At 52.5% G+C, this 27795-nt stretch overlaps 13 protein-coding genes; 11 read left to right on the forward strand and 2 right to left on the reverse strand.

Annotated features, from left to right (window-relative positions):
• Positions 1–77: 77 nt before the first annotated feature.
• RCC_08591 (related to C-3 sterol dehydrogenase/C-4 decarboxylase family protein) lies at positions 78–1232 on the forward strand (the record flags this gene model as incomplete). The annotated part of the gene is made up of 1 exon (XM_023773840.1): positions 78–1232. One exon carries the CDS (start codon positions 78–80, stop codon positions 1230–1232), a length of 1155 nt encoding a protein of 384 aa, XP_023629608.1.
• Positions 1233–1816: 584 nt separating this feature from the next.
• RCC_08592 (uncharacterized protein) lies at positions 1817–3626 on the forward strand (the record flags this gene model as incomplete). XM_023773841.1 has 3 exons in its annotated part: positions 1817–2893; positions 2949–3483; positions 3538–3626. The coding sequence occupies 3 exons, from the start codon at positions 1817–1819 to the stop codon at positions 3624–3626; spliced, it is 1701 nt and encodes a 566-aa protein (XP_023629609.1).
• A 509-nt stretch (positions 3627–4135) lies between these two features.
• Positions 4136–5572, forward strand: RCC_08593 (related to PalC protein; the record flags this gene model as incomplete). Its single annotated transcript, XM_023773842.1, has 1 exon — positions 4136–5572. The coding sequence occupies one exon, from the start codon at positions 4136–4138 to the stop codon at positions 5570–5572; it is 1437 nt and encodes a 478-aa protein (XP_023629610.1).
• Positions 5573–5946: 374 nt separating this feature from the next.
• Positions 5947–7275, forward strand: RCC_08594 (uncharacterized protein; the record flags this gene model as incomplete). The annotated part of the gene is made up of 1 exon (XM_023773843.1): positions 5947–7275. One exon carries the CDS (start codon positions 5947–5949, stop codon positions 7273–7275), a length of 1329 nt encoding a protein of 442 aa, XP_023629611.1.
• Positions 7276–7649: 374 nt separating this feature from the next.
• Positions 7650–8171, forward strand: RCC_08595 (uncharacterized protein; the record flags this gene model as incomplete). XM_023773844.1 has 2 exons in its annotated part: positions 7650–7964; positions 8019–8171. 2 exons carry the CDS (start codon positions 7650–7652, stop codon positions 8169–8171), a joined length of 468 nt encoding a protein of 155 aa, XP_023629612.1.
• A 1871-nt stretch (positions 8172–10042) lies between these two features.
• On the forward strand, positions 10043–12291 carry RCC_08596 (uncharacterized protein; the record flags this gene model as incomplete). XM_023773845.1 has 2 exons in its annotated part: positions 10043–10391; positions 10448–12291. 2 exons carry the CDS (start codon positions 10043–10045, stop codon positions 12289–12291), a joined length of 2193 nt encoding a protein of 730 aa, XP_023629613.1.
• Positions 12292–12561: 270 nt separating this feature from the next.
• Positions 12562–12927, reverse strand: RCC_08597 (uncharacterized protein; the record flags this gene model as incomplete). The annotated part of the gene is made up of 1 exon (XM_023773846.1): positions 12562–12927. The coding sequence occupies one exon, from the start codon at positions 12925–12927 to the stop codon at positions 12562–12564; it is 366 nt and encodes a 121-aa protein (XP_023629614.1).
• A 1311-nt stretch (positions 12928–14238) lies between these two features.
• RCC_08598 (related to hormone-sensitive lipase) lies at positions 14239–16350 on the forward strand (the record flags this gene model as incomplete). XM_023773847.1 has 2 exons in its annotated part: positions 14239–14245; positions 14297–16350. 2 exons carry the CDS (start codon positions 14239–14241, stop codon positions 16348–16350), a joined length of 2061 nt encoding a protein of 686 aa, XP_023629615.1.
• Positions 16351–16641: 291 nt separating this feature from the next.
• On the forward strand, positions 16642–18013 carry RCC_08599 (60S ribosomal protein L3; the record flags this gene model as incomplete). XM_023773848.1 has 4 exons in its annotated part: positions 16642–16733; positions 16817–16973; positions 17032–17705; positions 17758–18013. 4 exons carry the CDS (start codon positions 16642–16644, stop codon positions 18011–18013), a joined length of 1179 nt encoding a protein of 392 aa, XP_023629616.1.
• A 434-nt stretch (positions 18014–18447) lies between these two features.
• Positions 18448–19747, forward strand: RCC_08600 (uncharacterized protein; the record flags this gene model as incomplete). XM_023773849.1 has 2 exons in its annotated part: positions 18448–19365; positions 19421–19747. 2 exons carry the CDS (start codon positions 18448–18450, stop codon positions 19745–19747), a joined length of 1245 nt encoding a protein of 414 aa, XP_023629617.1.
• Positions 19748–21251: 1504 nt separating this feature from the next.
• RCC_08601 (related to leucine rich repeat proteins, some proteins contain F-box) lies at positions 21252–23346 on the forward strand (the record flags this gene model as incomplete). XM_023773850.1 has 4 exons in its annotated part: positions 21252–21317; positions 21382–22176; positions 22229–23236; positions 23326–23346. 4 exons carry the CDS (start codon positions 21252–21254, stop codon positions 23344–23346), a joined length of 1890 nt encoding a protein of 629 aa, XP_023629618.1.
• A 903-nt stretch (positions 23347–24249) lies between these two features.
• On the forward strand, positions 24250–25539 carry RCC_08602 (probable alcohol dehydrogenase, class V; the record flags this gene model as incomplete). XM_023773851.1 has 4 exons in its annotated part: positions 24250–24469; positions 24566–24916; positions 24975–25188; positions 25248–25539. 4 exons carry the CDS (start codon positions 24250–24252, stop codon positions 25537–25539), a joined length of 1077 nt encoding a protein of 358 aa, XP_023629619.1.
• A 222-nt stretch (positions 25540–25761) lies between these two features.
• On the reverse strand, positions 25762–27076 carry RCC_08603 (probable alcohol dehydrogenase (NADP+); the record flags this gene model as incomplete). XM_023773852.1 has 5 exons in its annotated part: positions 25762–26108; positions 26169–26430; positions 26487–26619; positions 26669–26702; positions 26764–27076. 5 exons carry the CDS (start codon positions 27074–27076, stop codon positions 25762–25764), a joined length of 1089 nt encoding a protein of 362 aa, XP_023629620.1.
• Positions 27077–27795: the final 719 nt, after the last annotated feature.

The raw sequence follows: 27795 nt of genomic DNA on the forward strand, positions 1-27795 counted from the left end.
TTCAACAGGCGATTGTGCTTATCAGAGCAAAGAAGTCGTCCGACCTCGTCCATCCACTTCGTCACCTTTCCCCCATCATGGCGTCCAACGAGCAAAAGATTCGGTCTCTTGGCCACGTTCTGGTGACTGGCGGATCCGGCTTCCTGGGAAACCACATTGTTACTCTCCTATCGTCCCGCGCTGCATGCAGCAAAATCACCGTTCTCGACCTCAAGACCCCCGCCTTACCTGTCGCCAATGTCGACTACCGTCAAGGTGACTTGACCGACTTCGATGCAATGCTCAAACTCTTCTCGGCCCTGAAGTTCGATACCGTCATCCATACAGCCAGCCCCCTCATGACGGCCAGTAACAACAAGGAGCTCGCCTACAAGGTGAACGTAGAAGGCACAAAGACAATGATTCGCGCTGCTCAAGAGACCGGGGTCAGGGCATTTGTCTACACCAGCTCTGCTAGCGTGATTCATGACACACAAAGCGATTTGATTCACGCCGATGAGACCTATCCTCTTATCATGGGCAAGGAGCAGCCGGAGTATTACTCGACTACCAAAGCTCTCGCCGAACAACATGTTCTTGCGGCCAATCGCTCGCCTTCCCACCCAAAACTCCTCACAGCTGCTATCCGACCTTCAGCTATGTTTGGCACTGGAGATGTGCAGCTCATTCCACCAGGGCTGAGCGCATACTACAAGGGTCAAACCAAGGTTCAAATCGGCGAGAACAACAACCTTTTCGACTTCACCGAGATCACGAACGTAGCTCACGCCCATCATCTCGCTGCTGCAGCTCTACTGGCAACCGCTGAGCGTGATGATAAGGGTCTCGCTATTCCCCTGGATAATGAGAAGGTAGATGGTGAAGCGTTCTTCATCACCAATGATGCTCCCGTCTACTTTTTTGACTTTGCGCGGATGTGCTGGGCTGCAGCAGGTGATAAGACCACACCGGATCAAGTATGGAAGCTCTCAAAGGACGTCGGCTTAATCCTCGCAACGCTCATGGAGTGGGTATTCTTCTTGTTTAGATTGGGCAAGCCAAACTTGTCACGGCGGGAAGTGAGATATACGTGCATGACAAGATATTACAACATCGATAAGGCGAAGAGAAGGCTGGGATACAGACCGCTAGTAAAGCTGGATGAGGGCATACGAAAGGGTGTGGCGGATGCGTTGTATCGAGGAGTAGTGAAGGGGCAGCCCATGGAACTCAAAGGGAAGAAGATACAGTAGATATGCACAGTGAGATGATCAATCTTTGTACAAATAAGAGATTTTTGAGGCAGTAAATGGAAGATTGATTCCTTCCAACAAAATGTTCATGGCTTCGTCCAGTAGCGGTCCCAACACAGTGCTAAGCTCGTCGTAGCTTTGCATGACGAACATTGAAGATCGGGCCTCCGAAAATCGAGACCAATTGACAGCATATGACCCCAAGCTTGTCCATCAGAATCGGTAGCTTTTGGCTTTCAAGTCCAGGTCGATATTGGCCAGTAGAAGGAGTCGAAAACAGGACCTTGCTTCCCTACTCTGTGCTTTCTGCACGCGAGATCAGGCTTGGTTAAAAGGATAAGAGGTACATGTGTGCACGATGTTGGTTTGGACCGAACAAATGGGAAGGTTCAGACCCTTGCGCTTGCCTGAGAACGGCAAGGTGTTTTGATCCTGCGTCGATCGCCTCCACGTTCCTGCAGACGCGCATTTCCCGTCTCCTTGACCCTGACCCTGTACACCTCAAAATCCAAACAYAAACCTCCCGTGGGTACGACGAAGCCCGACTGTCCACACGACAAGACAGACGACAATAAGAACACACGATGGCAGCGTACCTGTCATTCTTGCAGTCGCCTAGCACTGCCAACCTGGCCAGCGATGCCTCCATCAGTTACATCACAACCACCACGGCGATCAAGGAGCCAACGGCCATTCTGAAGCATCTCGCGGCGCAGGCCAAGCAGCTGGAGAAGAAAGAAGAGAGAGTACTTTCGACCATTGAAAGCGACCGTGGCTGCTGTGTGGAGACCTTGACAACCTTGCTGTTCAAGACTGGCGGCGGCGCCTTTCTCCCTAGCATGGACTCGAATCTTTTGGACGAACGGGAGGTCACATTTCCACTCACTCACGTGGTTACATACGATGCGCAGTCCAAGATCCAACAGATCMGTCTGTATTGGGATCAGGGCACCTTACTGAAGCAAGTCGAGGCCATTGGCAGGACGGGCCGCAACTGGCCCATCCGAGACGGAAAAGCTCAGGCCGACTTTGTAGTCGCCAGCGTCAAGGCTGGAAGCAATGGCAACAGTGTCGCTGCAGGAAACAATGGCAAGCCGCAAGCTGCTCGCAGTGGAAACGAGAACCTTGTCAAGGAGCACAACAAGCGCGACAGCGTTTCTGTAACACGGGATCCTCACGCCAGCCTGTCTCTCTTTGCCGAGCGTGATGTCAATGATGAGGGTCGATMGTACTCTGGTCCGAAGTATGGTGTCGCGAAGTCCGCAAAGCCAGCCGAGCGCGACTACGGTGAACTCTTCACCAACGAGGAAAGCACAGCTGAGCTTGTCATGACTGCCAGAAGCAAGTCTCCGCACAAGACTGATGGTACCATCCTCAAAGCAGGCGCCGGCAAGCACCATACGGGTAACCGCCTCTTCGACGTAGGCGAGAATGACATGCCCAAATCTCCTGAACGCAAGAAGACCTACAACCAGAAATACGAGCACTTTTCCTTTGGTGATGGCGAGGATGTTCCCACCAAAGAGAATCGGCCTGTGAGTGGCAAGGGTCAAGGTCAGCACAGCACGACCTTCAGCTTCGAGGACTTTGSCACGCCGCCAAAGCACGTGGAGAAGCCCAAGATTGACTTCGAGCGTCATTGGGGAGCTGGAGTGGACGAGGTAGGTACACTAAGATCGTTCACCATCTGCAAGTTAGCTGACCGAGGTTGTACAGGATGATCCATCATCACCACCTAAGCGTCCAATCGTTCACGCTGCCCGCAAGGACGCCGACTCTCACTGGGAGATGAGCGATGAGTCTCCACTCCCAGCTGCTAACAAAGTCACCAAATCATTCCAGCGGCAGAAGGGAATGGGTCTGTATCAGGACCCAACGATGGACGATGACCGCACCAAGTACGATGTCTCGCAGCCTGTAGAAAAGACTGCAACCACAAACACAGACAATGCCCGTCGTGGGGGCGATTTCAGTGCAGGCTTTGCCATGGTTGACAACTCGCCTGCCGGGTCCAAGGCTGAGCCGCCAAACAAGCGTGGCACTCGTACTGAGTTCACATCCAACTGGGGGTTCGATGGAGCTGTAGACTCACCTCCTATCAAGAAAATCTACAAGACCGCTGGTGATGGTATGGGTTCGCGCAAGGTTCAGGATGACTCTGCCGATGCACCAATCGCAAAGAAGATTTACAAGACTGCGGGTGACGGCATGGGCTCACGATCAGGTGGTAGAGCCTGGGGAATCGGAGATGGTAACGTACATCGACTCAGTCATCATCGTTCACGCCCCTAACTACTTTACACAGAGAGCGACCCCGAAGTTGAAGCTGATCTTCGTCCCAGCGCAAGATCCAGACGTGCTCAAGCGCAAGCGGGTGCTGACCTCGACTTCTGAGGTCATCGTCAAGGCGTCTAAGCATGTCGAGATGAGGTCTCGCGCCGAATTGGAAAAATCTGGCAATCTTGACAACCATCTTGCAAAGTCGGCCCCCAGGGACGTCTTGGAGAATGAGAGGAAGGAGAACATCGCTCCCCAGAATTGAACAGTTTGTATGCCTGATCAGGGCGAGCTTTTAGTTAAAGTATGTGATATGAACACAGCTTCAGGATTGTCAGAAGAATGATACCCTTACACTTCAGAAATTGGAGCTTGACTGTGGCACTTTCTCGTTGACCTGCCGGAATGGTAGACTGTTAGCACAAATTACGAAACTACAACCGTGCATTTGGACAGATGCTACCAAAGTTCCAATATCGCAAGGCGAGTGAGTGTGCTCGTTACGTTCTTGCTTTCGATAATCGAAATGGCGTCGTGTACTGCGTTGTACTTCCTGGTTGTTTTGGGCGATCAAGCTCAGCTCCAAAGCTCTCCACAATCGCGTAAACATTGACAACACCTCAGTCATGCCATTTCCCTTTGCACTTCCAACGACCAGCTCTGTGCCATTCTCGGATTACTTTGAGAGTGTCACACATCCGTCCTTGCCATTGTCAGCGACGACGCGCCGAAGCGTGGTGAAAGATGCCCTGAAGAAGCACAAACGTCTGTCGCCGCAAGCCAAAGCTGCAAATCTCCCCACAGTGCAAGATGCTATAACAAGCTATGTCCCGTACTTGCTCGCCCYCAATGCCGGGTCTGGATATCGAGATGTTGGGCCCGAGAACATCGACGTTGAAGTGAAGAAGCCGCTCGAAGTCGAATGGCGGAGCAGTCTCTCTGCAACACTGCCGGGACGCGAGCCTCCTCGACCAAAGTTGGTAGGGCTGCACCATGAAATTGCTTTCACTCTATCTACGCTCGCGTATGTGCAGTCGCTACTGGCACGCTCCCAGCTCCGTACACTTTATGGATCCGATGTACTTTCCGCGGAGCAAAGGACCGCAACCATTGTTGCTGCGATGAAACACCTACTTGAAGCACATAGCATCCACAGTTACCTAGTTTCACTGCCCTCTGTTTCTGCCGCCAGAGATGGACCTGTGGACATTCAGCCATCGACTATATCCGCTCTGGCCTCTCTAGCTTTGGCAGAAGCCACTATCATTGTCGTGGCAAAAGACGACCCGTGGACGGCCGCAGTAGCCGATGTTCGCAACGAGCAAAACACGGATTGGATGTTCAAGGCTCCAGACATCCCCCAAAAGCGAATTCAGATCTTCCCGCGATTATGTCTTGCCGCGGCAGAACATGCTGCCAATGCTGTTGGCCTATTCGCTTCCGATAGCAATAAAAGCACCAATGAGGATCTCGTCAAATACGCAAATGATCTTCGTCGAACAGCCAGAGGTAAGGCCGCGAGGTTTCTTGGAATAGACGCCGAGATGTCAGGAAAGACTGGCGAAGCTCTTGCATGGCTGAAAGGCGCAAGAAAGGAACTGGGTCTTACCGTCGATCTGGAAGATGGGAAACGAAAGGGTCTCAGAGGACTGAAGCAAAGCTGGCAGGAACGACGTGAAGATCGCAAGGTCGAGAAAGGCGGGGAATGGGGAATGGACGGCGGAAGGTATGAGGAGGCGAGGGTGGTGGAGATGCTGGAGGCGAAATGGGATCGTGAGAACAGCACTATGAATGTCCAACTCGTGCCTCCTCATGAGCCACTTCTGGCCGGAATGCCGTCTGGAAGAGAGTATCATGTACCAAAGGCTTGGAGTCCACCCGTTCTGGACAACGATGTGTTGGTGAGAATGCGTGCACCACCAACACCGGGCGAGAAGGCTTTCAGGGGAGAAGAGGATGATAGCGGTGGAGAGGATGGCTATGCAAAAGTCGAGCCAGTCGGTGCATTTCCTGGAACCGGCAACGACTATACTAGGACTGCAACGAGTAGTACGTACTTCTAGTATCGAGATCTGTTGGGTGTCTCACCCTCTCCGCGAAAATGTGTTCGATATGTACGGTTGCATGATTGTTTTCACTACGACTGCGGTTTCAAAAACACATAAATAATTGCAAAGCACACCTCATACTTGATTGTACTCCATCTACCAAGCCAGAGTTCTCTAACAAACCCTAGAAGAGGTATCTCCCCACCCTAATCACCCCAACCCTAACGCTAGATGATGTGCTCCATGAGGGGAGATCAGCGGGCAACTTCGTCGCTCTCGCTTCCCCAGAACTACGTCAGGTGCACACCAGATCAGCAGTGCTTTCTTCCGCAACATCCCATGTCATTAACTCTTCCCGACATTCGCCAATTAATCTGAAGAGCATCGCCATGTTTCAATTCAAACTTCCGCAGCTACAGTTACCGTCATGGAGTTTGCCGGGCAGCGGCATCAAGATCTCAAAGGCAGAGGTCCATGAGATCGAAGAGCGGCCAGAGAAGCGAGCGCGAACAGTTAAGCACCTCATCAAAGCGAATCACATCAATCACAGTATCATCTACAACGAGCTCCGCTTCCACAATCACACTCCGCACATACTTGGCTCGGCGTATATACTAGGAGCAGACGTGGAGGAGCTGAACCACATTTACGAGGAAGAAGGCAAGAACTTGGAGCCTTGGAAGGACAGTCCAGGTGAGATATCGGAGCATGACTGGAGAGACTATCTGGGCAAGAGAGAATACCAGCGAGCCTGGATCGACTTTTTCGAGGATCAGCTAGTTCAACATGGATACAACTGGCGTTCATTGCTCGACGAGTTCCTTCTCTCTGGCAAGGAGCCACTCATCAACAATCTCATAGCCGGTCTGGCGCATCCCCTCATTCACCTTGGCTATGCACACGAGCTCTCCTCCCGAACGGTGGCGATCGAGGCTCTGGGTCTTGCTGCTTGCTTTTACAACGAGTGGCACGTTTACCTCGATGATCCGAAGTATACAAAGCCTGCCAGCCACCCGTCGGACTCGCTCTTCACCATTCTTGATCGAGTGGCAAGTGATCAAAGGTTTGATGGCCTCTTTGACCATCAAGGCCCTGACAATATCGAGAAGATCCTCGGGGATGAGAATCTTGCTTCAATAGCACTTGAGTACTGGAACTCGTGGGATCTGAAGAAGCCTACAGAACAGTTCGCCGAGTCTCAGAAGCTTGCAGTGGCTCTTGTGGTCGCTGCACAGACCCCAGACAAACCCARAGGCTATGACTTCTTCGCAGTACACCTTCTGACCAGCTCACACGCCGTTCGCACGCTCCTGCCGCTCCTGCCCAGCAAGCATCAGATTCCACTCATGCGTCAATGGTGGCTTTTCACGCTGTTGGTGTACATTGCGCAACAGCGGCCGAAGGTCAACATTGATAAGATCAAGCTTGTCGAGCTCGATGGCCGTGACTGGAAACACGTTTCTAATCTGGCCGTCAAGGGCGAATATCGCACCGATGCGCACTACGTCAAGGCCTTGCGATGTATGCATGAGGCCAGCAAAATCTCTGGCGACCCCAATCAATTCTACCTCAAGGCTGCGGTGAAGATGGGTGAGGAATTTGCAGGATGGGGAGGCTTCGGTTCTGCCATTGCCGAGGAGGAGGCCCATACATCATCATCGAAGCGCAGCAGGCGATTCTCGGACCAAGCTGAGGGCGTGTATGAGTACGACACTTGAGGCGATTGCCGAAGTGAATGAATGACTTTCCCAAAGCAGAATAAGGTTTTGGTTTCAGGTTGGTTTTGAGTTCTATTGTAGTTTTCTTGTACTCGAGGACGAAGAATTATGCTATTGTCACTGCTCGTTTCTTCACAGTATAAGAGAGAGGCATGAACATCATCAGTCTCCCACTTCCTTTCCTTCTCTCTGACTGCTACCACACAAAATTATCATCAAGTCATCACGTCATCCAACAGCACATCGCATATCGCAGCAGACATTTCCGCCACCAAGCATCATTCGAATCTCTAGGAGGAGCCTCCAGCACCGTACCTTCCGGCCAGCCTGCAGCACTACAGCAATTCAGTCGCCGACGGAGACATCGATTCATAATGACGTCTTCCACTTCCTCCTCCCCCATACAGCAACTCTGTGAGGGCTCTGAGCCCGACGACTCGCCAATACCGTACTTCGGCCCGCCCATTGGATTCAGCGCTCTCAACCTGAACCACAGCACCCCACGAGGAGACTCCATCACGACGGTGACCGGTAGCCCCAAGGCTAACCGCCCGAGGTGCTCAATCGAGTGCAGAGACATCAATTGCTCTGTATGTCATCCGTCAAACACTCCTTCAAAAGGCCCCCCACCGCAAGGCTCCCGTCCGCAAGCTCAGTCTCCGCAAACTCCCACCCCGCACGGATTCCAGGTACGTTCGCATTCTCGATCTTGCGTCGAGCAAGCACTTGCTGACCATCAATAGTCGAAGCCGAAGCCAAAACCGGTCGCAGAGCTCGAACCTGTTCCTCTCGCCAAGGTTGACCGAAGTAGAACGGATAGCTTCTACCAAGACTCCCCGGCGGAAGGAGAGAAGATGCAGTCCTGCGACGGCCTGCAGTGTACGATGTGTTATTAAAAACGAACGTGTTGAATTTTGGGCGAGAGAGGGAAGGAGCGAGAAAAGGGAGGCATCGGCGAGACACGGCGAGACACGCSGCCAGGCTTTCTTTTAGATCACGTACTGCTACCGCAACGCTGCGACTTGTGTAGGTATAAACCGTCTTCATCAAACAGAGAATCATAAAGAAGGTCGTCCATTTGTCGACTGTGCACGTGCACTTCATAGCCTTGACATGGAAGCTGACGTCGAATAGATCCACCTCTAAGCACGGTCAATACTCAACCGTCGATTGAAACCACCTCCTAGTGTCACTCTCGAACGATGTTCTTGGATCTTATTTAACGGCCGGCAAGAGTCAAACACTTTATGTACGACAGATTTCCGAGGCTAACTTATCGATCCCAAGAACAATCACAGGAAACAGCACTGAGTCGCGAGAGAGAGATTTGTTCCCAGGATTGTGTTTGGCATCTGTCGCTACCCGTCATGGAATTGACACAAACACCTTTTCCCGACGACAAGTTTTATCGCGTGGCAGTCACTCCATGTTCATGCGGCTTACCGAAAAGCCATTACGGGCGGCGACAGTAGTGTATGACATTGCGTGGACGATTGCTTACTCCTTTGTCTTGATCAAAGACAGGAGCAAGGTATCCTGAAGGGCAGGCCTTCACTACTGAGCACCTTTTTTTGGATCGACCTCTAACTGGGTCACGCGAGTGACACAGACATCTCCGCATGGTGGACGGCACGCGTTGGGTGCACGAGCTGGGCGATACACCTGGTTGCAAGCTTCCCGCAACATGTTTCATACGATCTTTACACCCCCGTTGTCCTATCAGAATCGATCTTTTGCGGCCGCTTGGGCTTGGACGAACGAGAATTGTTCTTATCAAGCTTGTTCCAACTCGCGGATAACAGGTTGGTTTCGGCTGGAGATGCAGAAACGCAGCAATCAAACAGGATGTCCCATCGCTGCAGGCCGGTCATCTTCGTCATCGGRAGCACAGCAAATATACGCATGGTGGTGGGCCAATGAAGGAGACTTCACGGAGACATCAAGGGCCCGATGGTGTGGCAAAGCAACCTACAAGCTTGAAAGGCGTGCAGAAGGATCGCCCGTACGCAGGCGACCCCGAGGCTCTGGCCACTGATCGAAAGCTCCGAAGTATAACGGTCCAACAGGACGAAAAGTGCGCGCTGGCTTGTGTTGCACAACAACGTTCACAGTGTTACATGCCACTACATGCCACTGCGTCGGGCACACCCTCGTGTGTTTCCACGACGATTTCTTACCATGCCTTGAATCCTCAATTCCAAGATCTGGTAACGAACAGCGGTCACGGATGCCCCGAGTGTTTGTTGAATGTTTCCCATTGTGGCTGCCTCTAACGGACCCTTGCTTCGCTGACCGCTCAAGGAATGTCTCAAAGCCAGCGATCGTTCCGCCCGACTGCTTCGCGCTTCGGTCAGGCCGTTTCCGGTGCCGGTACCAACAAAGAACAAAGAAAGCCTGCAATATCGACTCCGCAACAATCGCAGCATTGCTTTGAATTGCAAAGAGACCAGGCTCGTCATTGGACAAAGGAAGGTATGCCAAAGCGAGCGTGAGATAATAGGCACAAAGCTCCTCTTGCTTCTTTGCAATAATGAGAATACCTGATTCGTCGCGCCCTGTCATTGGTACGCTGCGCTTTCATTGTCGGAGGGAATGCCAGTGCAACAAGAGATCGTGAGACCCTGCCACCTTGCTCTCGATGTCGGCCGCCCAGGACTCATTGCTGCCGCTGCCATTAACCTGGGATAGAAGTCCGTCCATTCAAACGCAGCAACCCGCTGATGATTCCGGGCGGATCGTATTTACAAGACAGTTGTGGCAGCGGACCATGACTGACAAGCCTCAGGGTGATCAGAGTGTCTCGAACGGGTCTCACTCTCAAGATACTGCGGTCGTCCATAACATTGCTGCTGGTCCCTCTCGCCGTACATCGTCTGTGTCGTCACGATCGCGGAGGAATTCACCCACAGCATCGCAAGGCGCGAAAGCTCCGCTGACGCCTGAAGAGAGTCCGCCATTCCGGATAACGAGAAAGCGCAATACTGGTATTGTCGAGCAAGAAGACAAAGATCTTGAGCGTGCTGAAGTTGGCTCATCTCACAGCCGAACCAATAGTGACGACAGTATACACGTTTGCATTTGCCAACCAGATCCCAAAATCCCCAGACCGCGCAACGGTAGGTGACCATGACTTCCTTTTCTTGTGTATGGGACAGCTGCTAATGCAAACCAGCATTCATCTTGTATCGTCAACATCATCAGGCCAACGTCATCTCTCAGCATCCAGGCTTGTCGAACCCAGAGATCTCAAAGATCATCGGCGAACAGTGGCAGAATCAGCCACCAGAGATCAAGGGCAAGTGGAAGGCCCTCGCCGAAGAAGAGAAGCTCCGCCATCAAGCACAGTATCCGACCTATCGCTACCAGCCTAAGCGCAGCGGGCGTCGCAATAGCCAATCTGGAGACGTAGTGACATCTGGGATCGAGAAGCCAAAGTGCACCAAGTGCGGCGGTAAGAGTATCTTGGCTCCATCAACTCCTTACTCCCACCTGAGCAGTGCTGGCACAAGCCCATCGGGTCCTCTTACTCCTGGCTCCGCTTTGACTCCAATCTCACGAACATTGCCGGYTCTACGAGACCTCAGTCTGCAGTCACCCGCGCTCCGTCGAACAGGGAGGCCGTTTCCTAACAACAACAACAACAACATCATGTCGCCGTTACATCACCTCGATGAGAGGGATGAGTTGGGACCTCTCAGTCCCGATGCGAAGCGCCGTCGATACAATAGCGATCAGCCAGCAACGTTCAGTCGGATCATGGCGCCACGGTATCCGAATGCGCCGCAACAGCTCGTATCGGTCGGCCCTGGTACACCATTTCCTTTCCCGCAGCAACCACCACACCCATACCCGCCAGGCGCGAATGGAGCCCACGCTCGACGTGACAGTCTTCCAGGTCTTCGTGGTATGTCAAGTCCTCCGGGCGTCATGGCACCACCGCCTAGACCGGTTATTGGATACCAACAGCACCGTCTTTCTCAAGGTCATATCCCTCACGATCGATCGTTGACTTTGCCACCGCTTCAGACCAGCAGTGGCGGTGGCGGACCACCCAGTGCCACATCCATGTCCACACCTGCAACCGCCAAATCTGCGACCGAACAGATCATGACCACGGAGTTCTGGCACAAAGTCAGGGTTCTTCATCAGGTGGCCCCTCCAACGCCAGTCAGAAGAGAGGCACTCCGCGGTCCTCTTGTTGCCATCGAAGGTGACGATCTCGAGTCGGTAAAGGAGCTGGGTATTTGGCTGAGTGAAACTCTCAGAAAGGCGGATGATCTGAATGTGAAGCTTTTGGAGGGTCCAACGATGACAGCCGATGGCGGAAAGCAACAGATCATGGCGCAATACCATCGTCTGGCTGCAGAGTGGCTCGACAAGAGCGGTGATATCATCGAGTCGCTCGCTATCAAGACCACATCTCCAACGGACACGATCATGGTCGATGTCGCCACTGCTCCTACGACTAGATCAGCGATCAAGAATCGTGATATCGACGAGAGATACGACGATAGTGATTCCTCCTCATCAAAAGCCGCCAGGGAACCTCCAACGAACGGCGACGACAAGGGCCGCAGGACTTCTGTCGATTCCTCKCATACAAACCTCGACATAGCTTCCAAATCATCCTCGCTATCCAGCAGAGGTGGTTCGCAAAACTCCGCCAAACCTGTCAGCATCATCGCCAACTACTCGATACATGCTAGCAATTTCTTCGCTTGCCACATCCCCATCACTGCGCATGATCCATACTCACCCATCGATCACTGGACGTGGACAGCGACGCAGTGGCGTGGTATCATCAGTCCTGATCTCACCATCTACGTCCGTGATGCCGCAAGTAGCGATGGCAGCAAGTCCAACGTAGACATCATGGCGGATGGCAATCTCTTTGCGGTGAAGCGCACGAAGGCTGAAGGCAGGGATTGCCTGGAGATTGAGCCATCCGTTTTGCGCCGTCTTGGATTCGAAGTCGGCGAGTGGGTCCAGGCTTTTGGCGCGAATGCATCACAGTGAGGTACGGGCGATGTAGTCATTACATGTAGCAGGCACGACTTGRACGATGCATTGTTGGTGTTGGTTTGAGCGTTCTGGCGATCGTCTCGTAGACAGACTTTTTCAGCATTCGATACGTCTCAAGCATTCCGAGGGAGATATGGCCGTAGAGAAAGAAAGAAATGCATGAACATAATCTGATATCTATATCTTGAATATCGATCATCTTCAGTCAGCGTTGGAGGGAGCTTTATGAGCATACACTACTTACTGTTTTGCTAATCCGCTTCATTAGACCTTGAAATCCACAGGCCGGTACTTGTCGGTCTTCTCGGACTTTCTGCTGGTCGTGTATGTGAGTCCAGAGATGTTGCTAGGACCGTTAAGATTGTGATCGGGCCGGAAATCTTGATGGAGAGGACGCTCTTCTTCCACTTTCCGGAGATCGTTGGCCACGTTCCGCTGATTCCTCGCTTGACGTTCGCTTCGCCTTCGTGGAGCCATGGGTCTCTTGCTTGAGTTCCGTTTTTTCTTCCTGTTCTTCTCGACTTGAGGCTTCGTGACAAGCCGATCGAGAAGCTTGTCTCCGTAGCTGCTGTCCATGACCTTATCCACCGCGCACATAGCAAGACCAACGAACTTGGTATCGACTGGCATGATGTGTTGCTGTGAAGCGATCTTGAGTTGTAAGTTGAGATTGATGCTTTCATAGAGGGTACCAGGGGATGCAGCATCTTTGTACACCGCAGTCTACACCTATGAACGTCAACCATGAGTCCAAGCCATCTCATGACTTCCCAGCAGGCCATGCTTGTCTGCTTGTTCGTGGTCGAATGCTATTGGGTATGCCGATCTCATGCCCTGAGCGCGACACCTGGGATCGAATCAATGCACAGACCTCAAATCTGACGCGGCAGACCTCAGCCTTGACCGACTTCTTGACGCGCTGGCATGTCGCCACTGTGGTTTGAAGCGTTATGGGAAGTGCTCACGTGCAGCGTGCGCTTGACTCGTGCAGGTGCGGTGAGAATTTACGTGGCGATGCTTCAGATGCCTCATCATTATCATCCTACCTTACAGCGGCCCAAGTTATCCAGCTCCTGCTGCCACCGTGAGCGTAGCCCATTAATCTCAATGGTCATTTCCATGCCGTGACGGCATATGGACGATGTGTTGGCCGTGGCACATGTCGTCCACTTCTCGCGTTTCTCGCGCCTCTCGCGCACCGTTCCACAGATCACGGCATCTTGGTCGTGTTCGAGCTCGAATCGCCCGCGTATCTAGCGAGCTTTGGTACGTGACACAGGGACGGCTAAATTGCGCGTTGGAAAAGGCCATGTGTGTTGGAGACTCCACGATGTTGTTGTTGCAGTGGCACCGAGGGACGGAGAAAATGAGTTTTGCCGGACTGAGATGGCCATGCTCGCGATGAGCTAGTTGTCCGTGATCTGGTAACAAAGCGGCACGGCCTGTTCAGAGTCTACAGTGCCATCGAACGCGTGCACCACAATTGTCTTGATGTAGAATTGACAGTAGGAGGTAACGTTAAGGTAGTATGGCGGTGCATTTCCCTCGCACGGTCGAGTAAGGTGCCGTAAGTTTGGTATTCCACGCGTGGGGTAATCCCACCACTTTTCACGGGCTGCCCGCGTCATTGCTTTTGTCCGGTCCGGAGCGGTTTTCACATGAAAGGGCTGATCGCGGGTTATTCGGATTCGGTCACTCGCGGGTCGGGGGGTCACGATGGCTGCTCTGCTGTCCAAAGATGCTTCACTCTGCTTCACGCGAGCCGGGTACCTGATTTCTCCCTGCTGATGTCTATTGTTACAATACCGCAGAGTGACTGACTCAATCATCGACATTCCAACCTCACCCTCCAGCCTCACTCAACCACAAGCTGAAACCTACTGCCGATGACTTGACGGCGAGAGTGGACGCCTGCGAAAGGAACAGAACTTCTATCCATCCATGATAGGTAGGTGAAGGGCCTCAGACCCCAGGATTTCACACGTCTAACAGCGCCCAGACCACATCTTAGGCCGGCCCTCCACGCGCTTCCGCAAGTGGCAGGTCTTCACCGTTGTCCTCTTCTGGAGCCTCTACCTTTCCAAGTTCCGCCGGCATGGCCCGCCTGGGGTTCAGCGGATATCACGATGGCTGTCAAATCGATTCACGATGCAWCAGGCGCTCGTAGCGTCTTGCGTTGCCCTCTACGTATCGCGGAACTTTGCAAGAGTAGTGGGGTTGGAATCGCCAGAACCGTTGGCGAACCTATACGACCGTAGCTTCTTCAGAGCAACATGGATCACCACGGCGCTGGACGCTGGATGGTGGACAGCTATGCGGTTACGGCCCAAATGGCTCAGACWCTCCGCTGAGATCATATTCACGCTCTACTTCTTGGTCTGCGCAGAGCAAGCCGATGAGATGGTGCGCCGGGTGCGTGGAGACTTGAGTGTACAACACCTACGAGTATCTTGGAATAAGCCAAATACGCCCATTCTCCGCTACTTTACGGGGCTTATGCGGCCCAGGTTCATGAAGTATTCACCTCGACAGATTTCAATACCACGGCCCAAGAACAGTGACTACAGGGAGCCTGTGTCAGCTTGGCTGTACTTTGATGGACCCGTGTCAGAGCTAGCTCAGCAACACCAGATAGTGCTCGATATTCCTGGAGGTGGCTTCGTGGCAATGGATCCGCGATGCCACGATGACAAATTAATGGCATGGGCGGGAAAGCTGGGTATTCCTGTCGTGGCTTTGGACTACAAGAAAGCGCCCGAATTCCCATACCCCCATGCATTGAACGAATGTTATGATACCTACTTCCAACTTGTCGCGACACGGGGTCGCTGCATCGGACTTTCAGGGGAGCACACACCGAAGATCATCATTAGTGGCGACAGCGCAGGCGGGAATCTTGCATTTGGCACGGTGTTGATGATACTCGACGATCAGTCCCCATATGCAAGCTGGGAAGCTGGCCGGTCAGTACAACGCTTGCCCCCACCAGAAGCAGTTGTTGGCATTTACCCAGCGTTGGAGATGAACATTGGTAATTGGATGACGGACGAGCAGTTGTCCCTGTTGCGAAGACCTGGTCGACAAAAAGAGGACAAAAAGATCATGAATCGCAAATCTCAGGACTACAGGAAGCTGACGCCAAACACGCCTGGCAATTCCGATGACGAGGATGATGACGCTGTTACTCACCGGAAAGGACAAAAGACCGCTCCAAAGATGTACACTCGCCTCGCCATGAGCAGTATGATTTCCTACTTCAATGATCGGATCATCTCTCCGGAAATGCTTCGGGCTATGATTGTACTGTACGTTGGTGAATATCGTCGACCAGACTTCGCAACGGATTTCCTACTATCACCTCTCCGGGCACCGGAAGCACTGCTCGCCAGATTCCCGAAAACATTTCTGCTTTGCGGAGAATGTGATCCTTTGGTGGATGACACCGCCATATTTGCTGGTCGCCTTCGACAGGCTCATCTGCAAGAGTTTCAGCGACGGCAAGAGGTTGGCCTAGAGAGCGAAGATGCGGTCTTTGATGACAAGAAGCACGTCGAGGTCGTCCTAGTTAACGGGGTCAGCCACGGCTTCTTGCAATTCGTCAGCGTCTTCCCACGGGGTTGGCAATATGTGCACGCCTGCAGTCGATGGATGCGAAATGTCTTCGAAAATGCTGAAGCTGCAGAGCCTCCCTCCAGCGTTGCTTCGAATGGCGGACAAGACTACTTCAGCTATACCAAAGCTAGAAGTCGCAGGACCAGCGAAGCTTCAGGCGATGAGCGCCCCTTGGAGATTCCTAGCAAGCTGCGCATGACATCTATCAATGGAGCGACATCTCCCACGGCCACAAGGCGGAAGGGCCACTCGAGCCGAAACAATGCGCACCGTGGCAAGATCTCAAGGTCTTCAGGGATGTCTGGGCGTAAGAGTCCAACTGGCGCGGTTCACTTCTTGTCTAGACTGAATTCCACAGAGGATCTTCTGGAAAGGAGAATGAATCGCGTCACAGAGAATCTCAATAATGATGATATGAGGCCAAATAGGCATGCAAGGTAGCACGCTTGTGTATGACACTAAACCGTAGATCTCTATGAACTGCAAGCAATTGCATCACTTGATTCTGATCTTCAACCCGCTCGATGATCATTCACAATCACCACGTCTCTGCATATGAAGTCTTTGACAGAAATAGGACGGTTGTCGGCTCCAGCCGAGTTCGAAATTGGTGCGGGTGAACTGCGGCCTGCTTTTTCAGCGCCAAGCATCGCACCTGCCTTTTCCTGAAGTTCTTCAATCCCACCTCACCTTGAATCTTCAGGTCACGACGACTACACACATCCACCAACAATGTCGCACCGAAAGTTCGAAGCGCCTCGCCATGGCTCTTTGGCATTCTTGCCTCGCAAGAGGGCCGCCCGCCACCGCGGAAAGGTCAAGTCGTACGTCAAACATTTGAGCGCACATTGATCCGCTGGCACGAAAAGTTCGAGCAGACCGTAACTGACACCTCCTCGCCGGATAGTTTCCCCAAGGATGACCCCAAGCAGAGCGTACACCTCACCGCCGCAATGGGCTACAAGGCCGGCATGACCACCATCGTGCGCGACTTGGACCGCCCCGGTGCGAAGTTGCACAAGAAGGAGATCGTCGAGGCCGCCACGGTCATCGAAACTCCTCCGGTACGAGACTTGGCGCCAATACCATTCATGGCATGCGCTGATCCGTACATTTATACAGATGATTGTTGTTGGAATCGTTGGATACATCGAGACTCCCCGCGGCCTGCGCTCGTTGACTACTGTCTGGGCTGAGCATCTCTCAGACGAGCTCAAGCGTCGCTTCTACCAGAACTGGTACAAGAGCAAGAAGAAGGCCTTCACCAAGTACGCCAAGAAGCACGCTGAGGAGGGCGGCAAGTCCATCACTCGCGACCTCGAGCGCATCAAGAAGTACTGCACCGTCGTCCGCGTGCTCGCACACACCCAGATCAGCAAGACCCCGCTCAAGCAGAAGAAGGCCCACCTCATGGAGATCCAGGTCAACGGTGGCTCCATCGCTGACAAGGTCGAGTTCGGCCACGGTCTCTTCGAGAAGCCAGTGGAGATCGACTCMATCTTCGAGCAGAACGAGATGATTGACTGCATTGCCGTCACCAAGGGTCACGGTTTCTCTGGTGTCACCAGCCGTTGGGGAACCAAGAAGCTTCCGCGTAAGACACACAAGGGTCTCCGAAAGGTCGCTTGTATCGGTGCATGGCATCCATCTCACGTGCAGTGGTCTGTGGCTCGTGCCGGTCAGGACGGTTACCACCACCGTACCTCGGTCAACCACAAGATCTACCGCATTGGAAAGGGTAACGACGAGGGTAACGCCACCACCGACTTCGATCACAGCAAGAAGGCCATCACTCCGTAAGTTGAAATCCTCGATTTGTTGCAAGGCCCAATCACTAACGAATTGTAGTCTTGGTGGCTTCGTCCGCTACGGTGAGGTCAAGAACGACTTTGTCCTCCTCAAGGGTTCCGTCCCTGGTGTGAAGAAGCGTGTCATGACCSTCCGCAAGTCCATGTTCATCCACACCTCCCGCCGCGCACTCGAGAAGGTCGACCTCAAATGGATCGACACCTCAAGCAAGTTCGGTCACGGTGCCTACCAAACTCCTGCCGAGAAGAAGCAGTTCATTGGCACTCTCAAGAAGGACTTGACCACTACCGCATAAACTTCCAGCGTGTTTTACAGGGATGGTCGGACAGGGCGGCGTTCATGATGGTTCTGGAGAGTGCAAAAAGCCTCTGGAGCGTTCACGGCATTATACGGGTAGTTAGTTTCAAATGATACCAGAGACTTTCTCCCGAACACATTCCGAGTGTAGGTTCTCATGTTTTCTTGGCTCTTCTAGTTGGCGACTTGCGGTGATGTATGACTTTCCGCCATCAGCGAACAGATCGCATGTTCCAGCATCAGCGACATGTTATTCACTCGATTGGCTTTGCACATGATTTCGAAAGAACATGCACGTTCTTACTCGTTGACAAAGGTTGACCGCGTGAGATCTACTTCTTTCTTCGCCTCGTCTTCAGTATCCTCTCTCATCATCACTTCTCACCAGCTTGATCATCACAACCACCACCACCACCACCACCACCACCCGTCATGGCTCCAACCCCCAGACCGCCCGGTGGACAGCTCGCCATCCAATCAAAGCGCAATCAACCATCTTCGCTGCTCAGAAAGCGCTGCGACCAGAGGTTTGCGAAGCTTCTGCAAGATTACCACGAGACAGACGGACATGCCGTGGAATGGGCCATCATCTTTGAGAGCGGACGGGACAACAAGCTTCTGCTCATCTCGGTGTTTGGGGAGGACGACGTTTTCCCGATTCGTTGGGCGGGCGATGGGGAGAGCGAGGATGAAGCTGAGGCGGAGATTGAAGCTCAAGCGAAGCTCGCTGAGGCAGAAGCGGAGAAGGCGAAGGAGGATGAGGGTAAGAAGCTGAACAAACGCGAGACTAGCAAGCTGAAGAGAGCAGCCCGCGAGAAACTGGAGGAGGCGAGCAGAGTTGCAGAGGAGATTGAGGCGAGGAAGGACGAAGAATCGAGCGAGTTGCCGACTAATGAAGAGGTGACCGAGGCTCAAGAACTGCCCATTTTCACCGCAACACAGTCCTACGACATCGAAAGCGTCTCAGAAGATGAGGATGTCCCTGAACAGAAAGCCGATCCCACTACCAAGACCGACTCCAAAGCTCGCAAAATCCCGTCTAGTTTCAAGGAGATTAGAAAGGAGAAGAAGAAGACCTACAAGGAGGATTACGCTGTTGTCGGCACCATCATGGAAGGCAAGGTGGAGTGGATGTGCGATGATAGTCAGTACGAAGGCTTCCAGGACAAGACGACGTACTTCAACAAGGATGGTTCGGCTTTGGTGCATGGCGTGAGATTCCACGATCGTATTACGAACAGGGAAATTGCAGCGTGGGCAGAGTTTGAGAAGATGAAAGACAAGGAACACGAGGTCTTTCTTGCGCAGGAGAAAGTCAAGAAAGTTTCGAAGAAAGCGAGGCAGAAGGCGGTATGTTAATGGTCCAGCATGATAAGGAAATAAGTATACTAACCTTGTTGCATAGGGCCTCCCAGCCGAGCACAGCGACATTGAAGAGGACGATGCTGCTGTTCGCAAGCGAGAGAAAGCCAAAGCAAAGCGAGTCAAGCAAAAGCAGAAGCGAGACTTGGCCATGGAGAGGGAGGCCGAGGAGATGAGGGCTGAGGATGAAGCTCGGAAGGCAGCCACTCAAGCTTGGTACGAGCAGCAGACTGGCGAGGCTATCAAGGATGGTGATGAGATCAAGGAAGTGGATCAAACCACCCCAGAAGGCGCGTTGGCCGTTCAGCAGGCGAAGGAACGTGGATATACGTTATTCGCGAAGCCCAAGCTGAATGGACCTGGGACTTGAGGGGGACGGAATAGGGGCTACCCACAGTTAACAATGCACCCCAAAGATCCAACATGTCTACCAAGGCGTGAAGTGCTCGCCGGGGGRCCTGCGGAGGGATCATTACTGAGTGATTTGATCAATCTGTAAAAGTAGCGAAGCAGGAGATAAGCTGGTAGACACCATATCGAATGTGTCGTTACCATGTTGTTCTCATCATTCCTCACTGTGTGACAGCCTCCTTCGCAGCGTCTCTGTAAGTCCTTCCTCAGGTGCGACAGCTAGCACTGGCAGGGCGATGAATGCGTCGGCATTACACGAACTTGAGCACTGGCGTGCKCCTCAGCTGGAAGGTTTGGGGAGCAATAAGTGTCTTACTCTTCGAAACCACCCAAGCACTTGGCGAGGAGTGACCATTGATCGTGGACTTCATGCCCAAACGCCCTTATTGGCAATTCTCACTTATCGATAGAGCAGCCGCGGGCTTCTTGAGCCTGGCTCTCCCCTCCAGTTCTCATCTTCCCCGGCTATACAGAAGCCTGCCGTGAACGGCCTGGCTCCATGGCCGATGGCCGATGGCCAAAAGCTAAGCTGAGCTTGTCGTGCAACCCGTAGTAGCGAATGCGTCCATAGATCTGGTATTCGCCGCTTCACTTCAGCTGAGAATAGCTTTGAAGAATGTGGAGCGTACGTGCTGGGTTCCATGAGTGAACGTCTTTCGGAGCCGGGTCGTCACCGATCTTTGCCTCCCTCAACCACGAAATAACGCCCGACCTTTCTCGCCGCAGTGCCTAGGACGTCCCATTCTTCGCACTTATTGGGCATCTCAGCCTGTCGTCGAATTCTCTTGTGGAACTTCCCTTTCACTTCTTCCCTCCCCAATRCCTCCCTCAAAGCATCTAGTCCCAACTCAGCTTCTCTCTCTCCTTCTTTCGTTTCATCTCGGAGACTTTGCAATGGCTCGACTCCGGTAGTGTCGACCTCTTGAATCTGCCGTACGAAGTGCAACTGCGACGAGAGGGTTGCGAGCATTGATTCTTCCTCGGCCGCATCTTTCGGCGGTGGCAGGGCAGAGAGGCGGAGGAGATGGCGCAACTGTGTCGATGTGACTGATGGAGAAGGTGTGGAGCCATTCGATGGCAGAAGAGAGGAAATGGACCAGGTAGGAGCCGCAAGGAGCTGCGAGACATCGATTTCTCGAGGCGGTGTCTCCAAGACTGTGGTGCTGGAGAGGCTACGGAACTGGTGAAATCGCACTGTTCCTGGGAGGGAGCTGCGGGCAACGCGAAGGCAGTTCCTATGCGCCGACATTGTAGTGTTTTTCTTGCGACTCTGTCGTTGATGTCGGTAGCCCGATGTCAAGAGCTTGAAGAGGAGGCTTGTGCAGCTTCGAATTAACGTTCGGGAGCACTTTACGCGAATTAGGCGACAGACGCGTCCTCCAGATGGAGCTTTGCCACCTCCCTCGCACTTCTTCGCTCTCGACTTTTTCAACCACCACCACATCCAACTACAACCATACAAAATGTCGGGAAGAAGAGCAGGAAATAGGATTCGTGGCCCGCAGAGTGCTTTGACTGACTTTCTTGCTGTAYGTTTAATGGATGATGACAATGCACCTCAAATTGCTGGGTTGCTAACGCACTGTACTACAGGCAAACAACATCTCGGCTGCACAGATTCGCGACGATTACGAGAGACGGAGACGAGATGCTGATCAGGCAGACGCTGCCACAGCAGGAGCATCGAATGAGAACGATGAAGATGACGATGCTGTGGCTGCTGTTGTAGCTGCGGACGTGGCCGAGGAGGCCGAGAAATTGGAGAAGAAGCAGAAACGCAAGCGCAACGAAAAGGAAGCTATTGGGAAGATCAAGAAAGCCAAAGCGTCATCTTCCAAGAAGGGCAAGGGGAAGAAGAGCAAGAAGGACTCCGACGACGATCTGGACTCCGACGATGAGTATGATGATGGGATTGCACGGGAGATGTACAAAAAGGCACGTCCTGCTCCAGGTCAATTTGAGCATTGCGAACTTTGCAACAAGAGATTCACCGTCACGCCATACAGCAAGGAAGGTCCTGACAATGGCTTGTTGTGTACACCCTGCGGCAAAACACAGACCAAAGACTTGAAGCAAGAAAAGGCAAGGGCAACCGCGAAGCCAGCAGGGAGGAAGCGACGCAAGCTGGAAAGTGATCGCCTCGACGGAGTCGCGTCTGGAGGGTCCAAGTCGTTGCAGCAGCTCTGCATTGCAAAGGTTGCCGAGCATCACGAGGATGTCGATGAGTTGGGTGAGTTACCACAGGGAGTGTTGGAAAAGCTGGGTGAGATTTTCTCCAAGAAGCGAGTGATGAAGCCTCGAACGCTGCCACTCTTCCTCCGGCCCGATCTGGACTCTGTCGTTGTCCACGATGCTGCTTACCTTGAAGTTGAGAACTACAACCAAATCGTATGTTTTGTTGGTTTTACAGGCTTACTTCTGGCTACTGACACTGTCACAGTTTGCTACGGTGCCCAAGATTCAGCGACTGATATTGGGAAATTGCTGCCAGCTAAAGGATGAATCGATCGACTACATGCTGGACAAGTGCCACGACCTGAGGCACCTACAACTCTATGCCGCCAACCTCGTCAGCGACGATGGTTGGAGTAGGCTGTTCCGCCAAGCAGGCAATAAGCTGGAGGTTGTTAAGCTGTCTTGGCTGGACGCTGCCTTCGACGACACATCAGTCCGCGAAATGGTGAAAGAATGTCCCAACCTCAAGAGGCTCAAGCTCAAGCTCTGTCGACGCATTGGTGAAGACGCCGTTATGGCCATGTCAGACATCTCCCAGCTTGAGCACCTCTCCCTATTGATGAACARACCAGTCTCCAATGACACCCTGCAAGACTTGATCACCAAACGTGGCGCCGCTCTTCGCACACTGTCTCTGGAAAAGTTTATGGATGCTGACGATGCTGTTCTCTCTGCCATCCACGGCTCGTGCACGCGATTGTCAAAGCTGCGTCTGACTGAGAACGACACAATCACAGATGCTGCTTTCGCCGCCCTCTTCACGGAGTGGTCCAATCCGCCATTGAGATTCATTGATTTCAACTCAAACCGAGACATCGACAACAACAATCCTGACGGCCCGGAACATGCCATTGGTCTCTCATCTACAGGTTTCAAGGCGATGATGGCACACTCTGGCGCATCCTTGAAACATTTGGATATAAGTTCTTGTCGTCACATTTCACTACCCGCATTCATGGACGTGTTCAATGGCGCAATGGAATATCCTGCTTTAGAACACATCAACGTCAGCTTCTGCAATCGCATCGAGAACACCGTCGTCGCGGGGATTTTCAGGAGCTGTCCGAACTTGAAACAGCTGGTGGCTTTTGGCTGCTTCGACATACAAGAAGTCGTGGTTCCCAGAAAGATCACCTTGATCGGCGTGCCTCGAGCTCAGGATGCCCTTGAGCAATATGGCGTCGGTATTGATGTTGACGAGGCAGTACAGCGGGTAAGCAAAAATAAGTGTCTCGAGGCTTTCGCGCACTCTCCAGCCCCGAATGTTCAAGACACACGCTGACTTCCATACTTCGTCTTTAGATGGTCGAGGTTRCAGCATGATGAAGCAATGACGAGAATTGCTATTATACACATGAACAGAAGATACCCAGGGACTTTCCGTTCTTACGGATCGTAGTAGGTCCACGATTGATGTTTGTGAGTAGATGCTATAACGAGGCTTGTACAGATACCATGATGTTACACGGCATTTGCCTTCTCGTGCGTTGTTCCCGGCACCAACCTTGTTGGATGGGATATCCATGTTGCATCTGCAGTGGAAAACAAGCATCGAAAAGATGAGTGGAATGAGAGCCCGGGCTACGAAGCGTCCCAACGTATTGGAATGGAGTTCTCGTCTCACAGGACTACAGCTGGGCAAGCTTTCGACCAATCCATTTGGGAGTGGCTTGGAAAGGTGTCGGTCCGCTTGTTAATCAATGCCACTCTCATGCACGAAGGAGCTATACATCAATGCCATGTGGACTGGCCATGTGGAATGAACTACCCCCCTGGGATTATGACGACACGCAGGCTACAGAACAGCATTCATTGATGATGATCGAAGAGCTACATGGAACTGGGCGAAGCTAACACAATCGCCTTGTCATTGGCGTCCAGTCTAGGCCTTCGACTCATGTTCGACTGACCAACAGTGCTTCATCTAGCATTATGCATTGGTGACATAGGTCCCTTTACGACCCACCACCCCCGCAAATGGCTTGGAAGCTGAAAGTGGGGCGTATCAGGGCTGGAGCTGGAAGTTCGGCATCGCGCGGGCACCACGCCGAGGTCACCCCTCCTCATGGTCGACAAGTGCATATTTATTGTTGCCTTCAAATCGGTTTGCTCATTCAACATAAATCGCTGATCTCTTCCTTCTCTCGGTGCTTTTTGCCTTCAGAAAACTTCGTTCACAACTGTATCTTCTCTACCACTCATCTCTTTCATCAACACATCATCACAATGGGAGACATTCCAAAGAAGTACAAGGCTGTTGTCTACGATGAACCTGGCAAGGTCAGCACAAAGGTCACTGAGTTGGACACCCCAGAGCCAGGTCCCGGCGAGGTTCTTGTAGCTCTCACACATTCTGGAGTATGCCACTCTGATCTTGGCGTAATGACGAACAGCTGGGCAGCTCTTCCAGCTCCAACACAAGCTGGTCAAGTTGGAGGGCATGAAGGTATGATCCMAGGGGTGTATTGCTGGCTCATCTGGTCATCAATGCATCTGTTAAGCTAATTGAAACGTTCGCTGACCTCGCTGTTCTATTCCTCAGGTATTGGAAAGATCGTGAAGATGGGTGCAGGAACCGAGACCGCTGCTGTCAAAGTGGGAGACAGGGTTGGTATCAAATGGGTCTCTGCCATCTGCGGATCTTGCCCTGCCTGCTTGAGTGGAGAGGACGGAGTTTGCTTCAATGGAAAGATTTCGGGATACTACACCCCAGGTACTTTCCAGCAGTATACCCTGGCGCCAGCCAACTACGTTACGCCCATTCCGGATGCTTTAGCGAGCGATATGGCAGCGCCCATGCTTTGCGCGGGTGTTACGGTGTATTCTGCTCTGAGGAAGTCCACTGCTAAGGCGGGTGATTGGATCGTGTTGCTTGGAGCTGGTGGAGGTCTGGGTAAGTTCATGCCATGTAGCTTCGAAAAGCGAAATTTTTGGCTGATTGTGATGTACAGGCCATCTTGCAGTCCAGATTGCCGCCAAAGGTCTTGGACTCCGCGTTATTGGAATCGATCACGGCAGCAAGAGAGATCTTGTCATGGAGTGCGGCGCAGAAGTTTTTATTGATCACACGCAAGGCAAGGCCGAGGAGGAAGTCAAAGCCGCCACAGGAGGACTAGGTGGACAGGCCGTCATTGTCCTCACAGCGGCGAACGGTGCCTATGCTTCGTACGTTTCCCAACATCGTCGACTTTTTTGAATAAGGAATCTGCTAATATGTTCTATAGATCAATGGGTCTGTTGAGATTCGGCGGTACTCTTGTCTGCGTCGGTATTCCCGAGGGAGAACTCACTGCTATCGCTACCGCCTACCCTCAGATCTTGATCGCCAAGGCCCAGAAGATTGTCGGTGTGGCGGTTGGTACGCGAAAAGATGCCATTGAGACACTGGACTTTGCTGCACGAGGAATTGTCAAGACGCATTTCAAGTCGTGTAAGATGGATGAGCTTACGGGAGTATTTGAGAAGATGGAGAAGGGTGAGCTTGCCGGCAGAATGGTGCTCGACTTGACTGCTTAAGTAAAGTAAGAGGTATCGAATGGTGAACGAATGCCGGGACGAGATTTTCCCAAGCCTTTCTACTGTGCTCTTTCAATGAAGTGAGTGATTCAGGTTCGTATTGCTTTCATGTTCGTTGTATTTCTATATCGCATCATGCTAGCTAACTATCTGGATATCATTTCTTTATGAACACTCCCCGAGCGCCAACGCTGATGCATCGTCCACAGTCCATTAAGCATTTCAATCCCGCTTGCCGAACACAGCGTCGTACTCGTTGAGAACGAATCTGTAGCGTACGCCATCGTTGTCATTGACAGCAGTGACAGCCTTCTTGCATCCTGCCTCGGAAATCGGGACCTTTGTGATCCAAGACTTGATGTTCTGTTTCGACGCAAGGTCAAACATGGCCAGCATCTCGGGGCGGTTGCCAATGTGTGAAGCACCAATGTAGCAACCGTTGCCGGCAAAGTCCTGCGCCATCATGGACGGTAATGGCTCATCGCCGAGTCCGACGTTGTGGAATCGGCCCATGACTTTCATCGTGCCGAAGTAGTCCTTTAGATTGAATTTGTGGGTTGCGTCAGCACCTAGAGCGAGGTAAAGAAGGTAAGCATGTCTCAAGTTTCGCGGCCCCAGTGTTGACGTACAGTTGAGAATGAAGTCGAAGTAGTAGGCGTATGGCTCGAACCATTTCTCGTCGCTGGTGACAACGAAGTTCTTGGCACCCATGGTGAGGGCATCCTCCTTCTTGCCTGGGCTGTGCGAAAGGACGGTGACTTCCGCGCCGAGGGCAACGGCCCACAGGATAGCGAAGTGTCCAAGTCCACCCATTCCTACGACTGCGATCTTCTTGCCAGGTCCAGCTCCGAGGCGTACAAGCGGCGAGTAGACGGTCAGACCAGCGCACAACTGTCCCATGCTGTTAGCCAGAATCTCTTTGTCGTCGGCACGTCGTCAAAACTGACCATAGGAGCGGCAACTTCTGACTCAATGTTGTCAGGGATCTTGAATGTGAAGTACTCGTGAGCTCGCATGTGAGAGGAGTATCCACCCTGGGAGATGGTGCCATCCTTGTATGGGGCGCCATAGGTGTCGACCCTGGTTTGGATGTTAGCCGTGGCCTCTCGGAACAATAGGACATTCTTACATGTTCGGGCAGTAGTTCTCCTGATCAGCTTTGCCTGATGGAGTGAAGCGATTAGAGTGATGCTCGCGCAATGGTCGATTCGAACGTGCACTCACAGTTGTTGCAAGTTAAATCAGCCTGAATCTGAGCACCAACGCCGACGCGGTCTCCAACCTTGATCGTCTTGACATCCTTCCCGACCTTGATAGCTTTTCCAACCACCTCATGGCCTACACAGATTGGCAATGGAGCCTCTCCCCAYCCACCGTTGATGGTGTGGACATCGGAACCGCAAACACCACAGCACTCAATAGCAATATCGATGTCGCGGTCCTCGAATGGCTTCAACTTGAATTCCTGCTTCTCAAACTCTTGCCACTTCTTCTGGTCCTTGACCATGAAGCCCTCTGCAGTCTCTGGGTAAACCATCTTGTTTGGTAAGAATGTGGTCGTTTTTGGTACGTGTTAAGTTGAAGATGAAGAGAAGAGCGGCCAGAGAGAAGAGGAGACGGAAAAAGTGGACTGCTAAAGCCGCTGCCAATTGATACCCTGGCGCTGGAGGCGAGTGAGGTCATTTAACCGTCACGAATGGTAGCAGTCGCCGACGAGTGAGTGCATCCTTACGTTGTTTCCTCCGTGGAGTTGTTGTTCGAATGTCCCATTTCATTCGTCCAGATTGCTGCCGCGTTTACGTGTCGGGACTTTGCGTGAAGTGACCTACCACGTAGGTTTCCCAACTTCAGTTTTCAGTTTTCAGTTTTCACCTTTCGCCTGTCCTGGTGCTTGTGCTGCTGCTCTGCCCTCCAATCAGGCTGAAAGTTCATCCGAGATGCGCCTTGCTATTTCAGAAACTATGGGCCTTGTACAGGCCAAGCTCAGCCCTCAAAGCAGAGCTGCGTTCATTTGTTTTTCCCAATGAACATTGGCGGTGTATTCCTGCGGCCATGCCGTTCCTGGAAGCGTCTTCTGTTTGTTCGTTCTGGTAAAGTCTTGGTGACTTGAGTGATGAGGACCTGGAAATCTTGACAAGCATAACCCCTCAATGTACCCCTCCTCGCCTTAAGCCGCCCCGACCTTCATCGGATTGCCTAAACCGTAAGGCGTCCTGCTTATTACAACCTAGTTCGATATCCCGCGTCTTCTTCCAC

This window comes from Ramularia collo-cygni, assembly GCF_900074925.1.
Source record: "Ramularia collo-cygni strain URUG2 genome assembly, contig: RCC_scaffold14, whole genome shotgun sequence".
Lineage (NCBI taxonomy): Eukaryota > Fungi > Ascomycota > Dothideomycetes > Mycosphaerellales > Mycosphaerellaceae > Ramularia > Ramularia collo-cygni.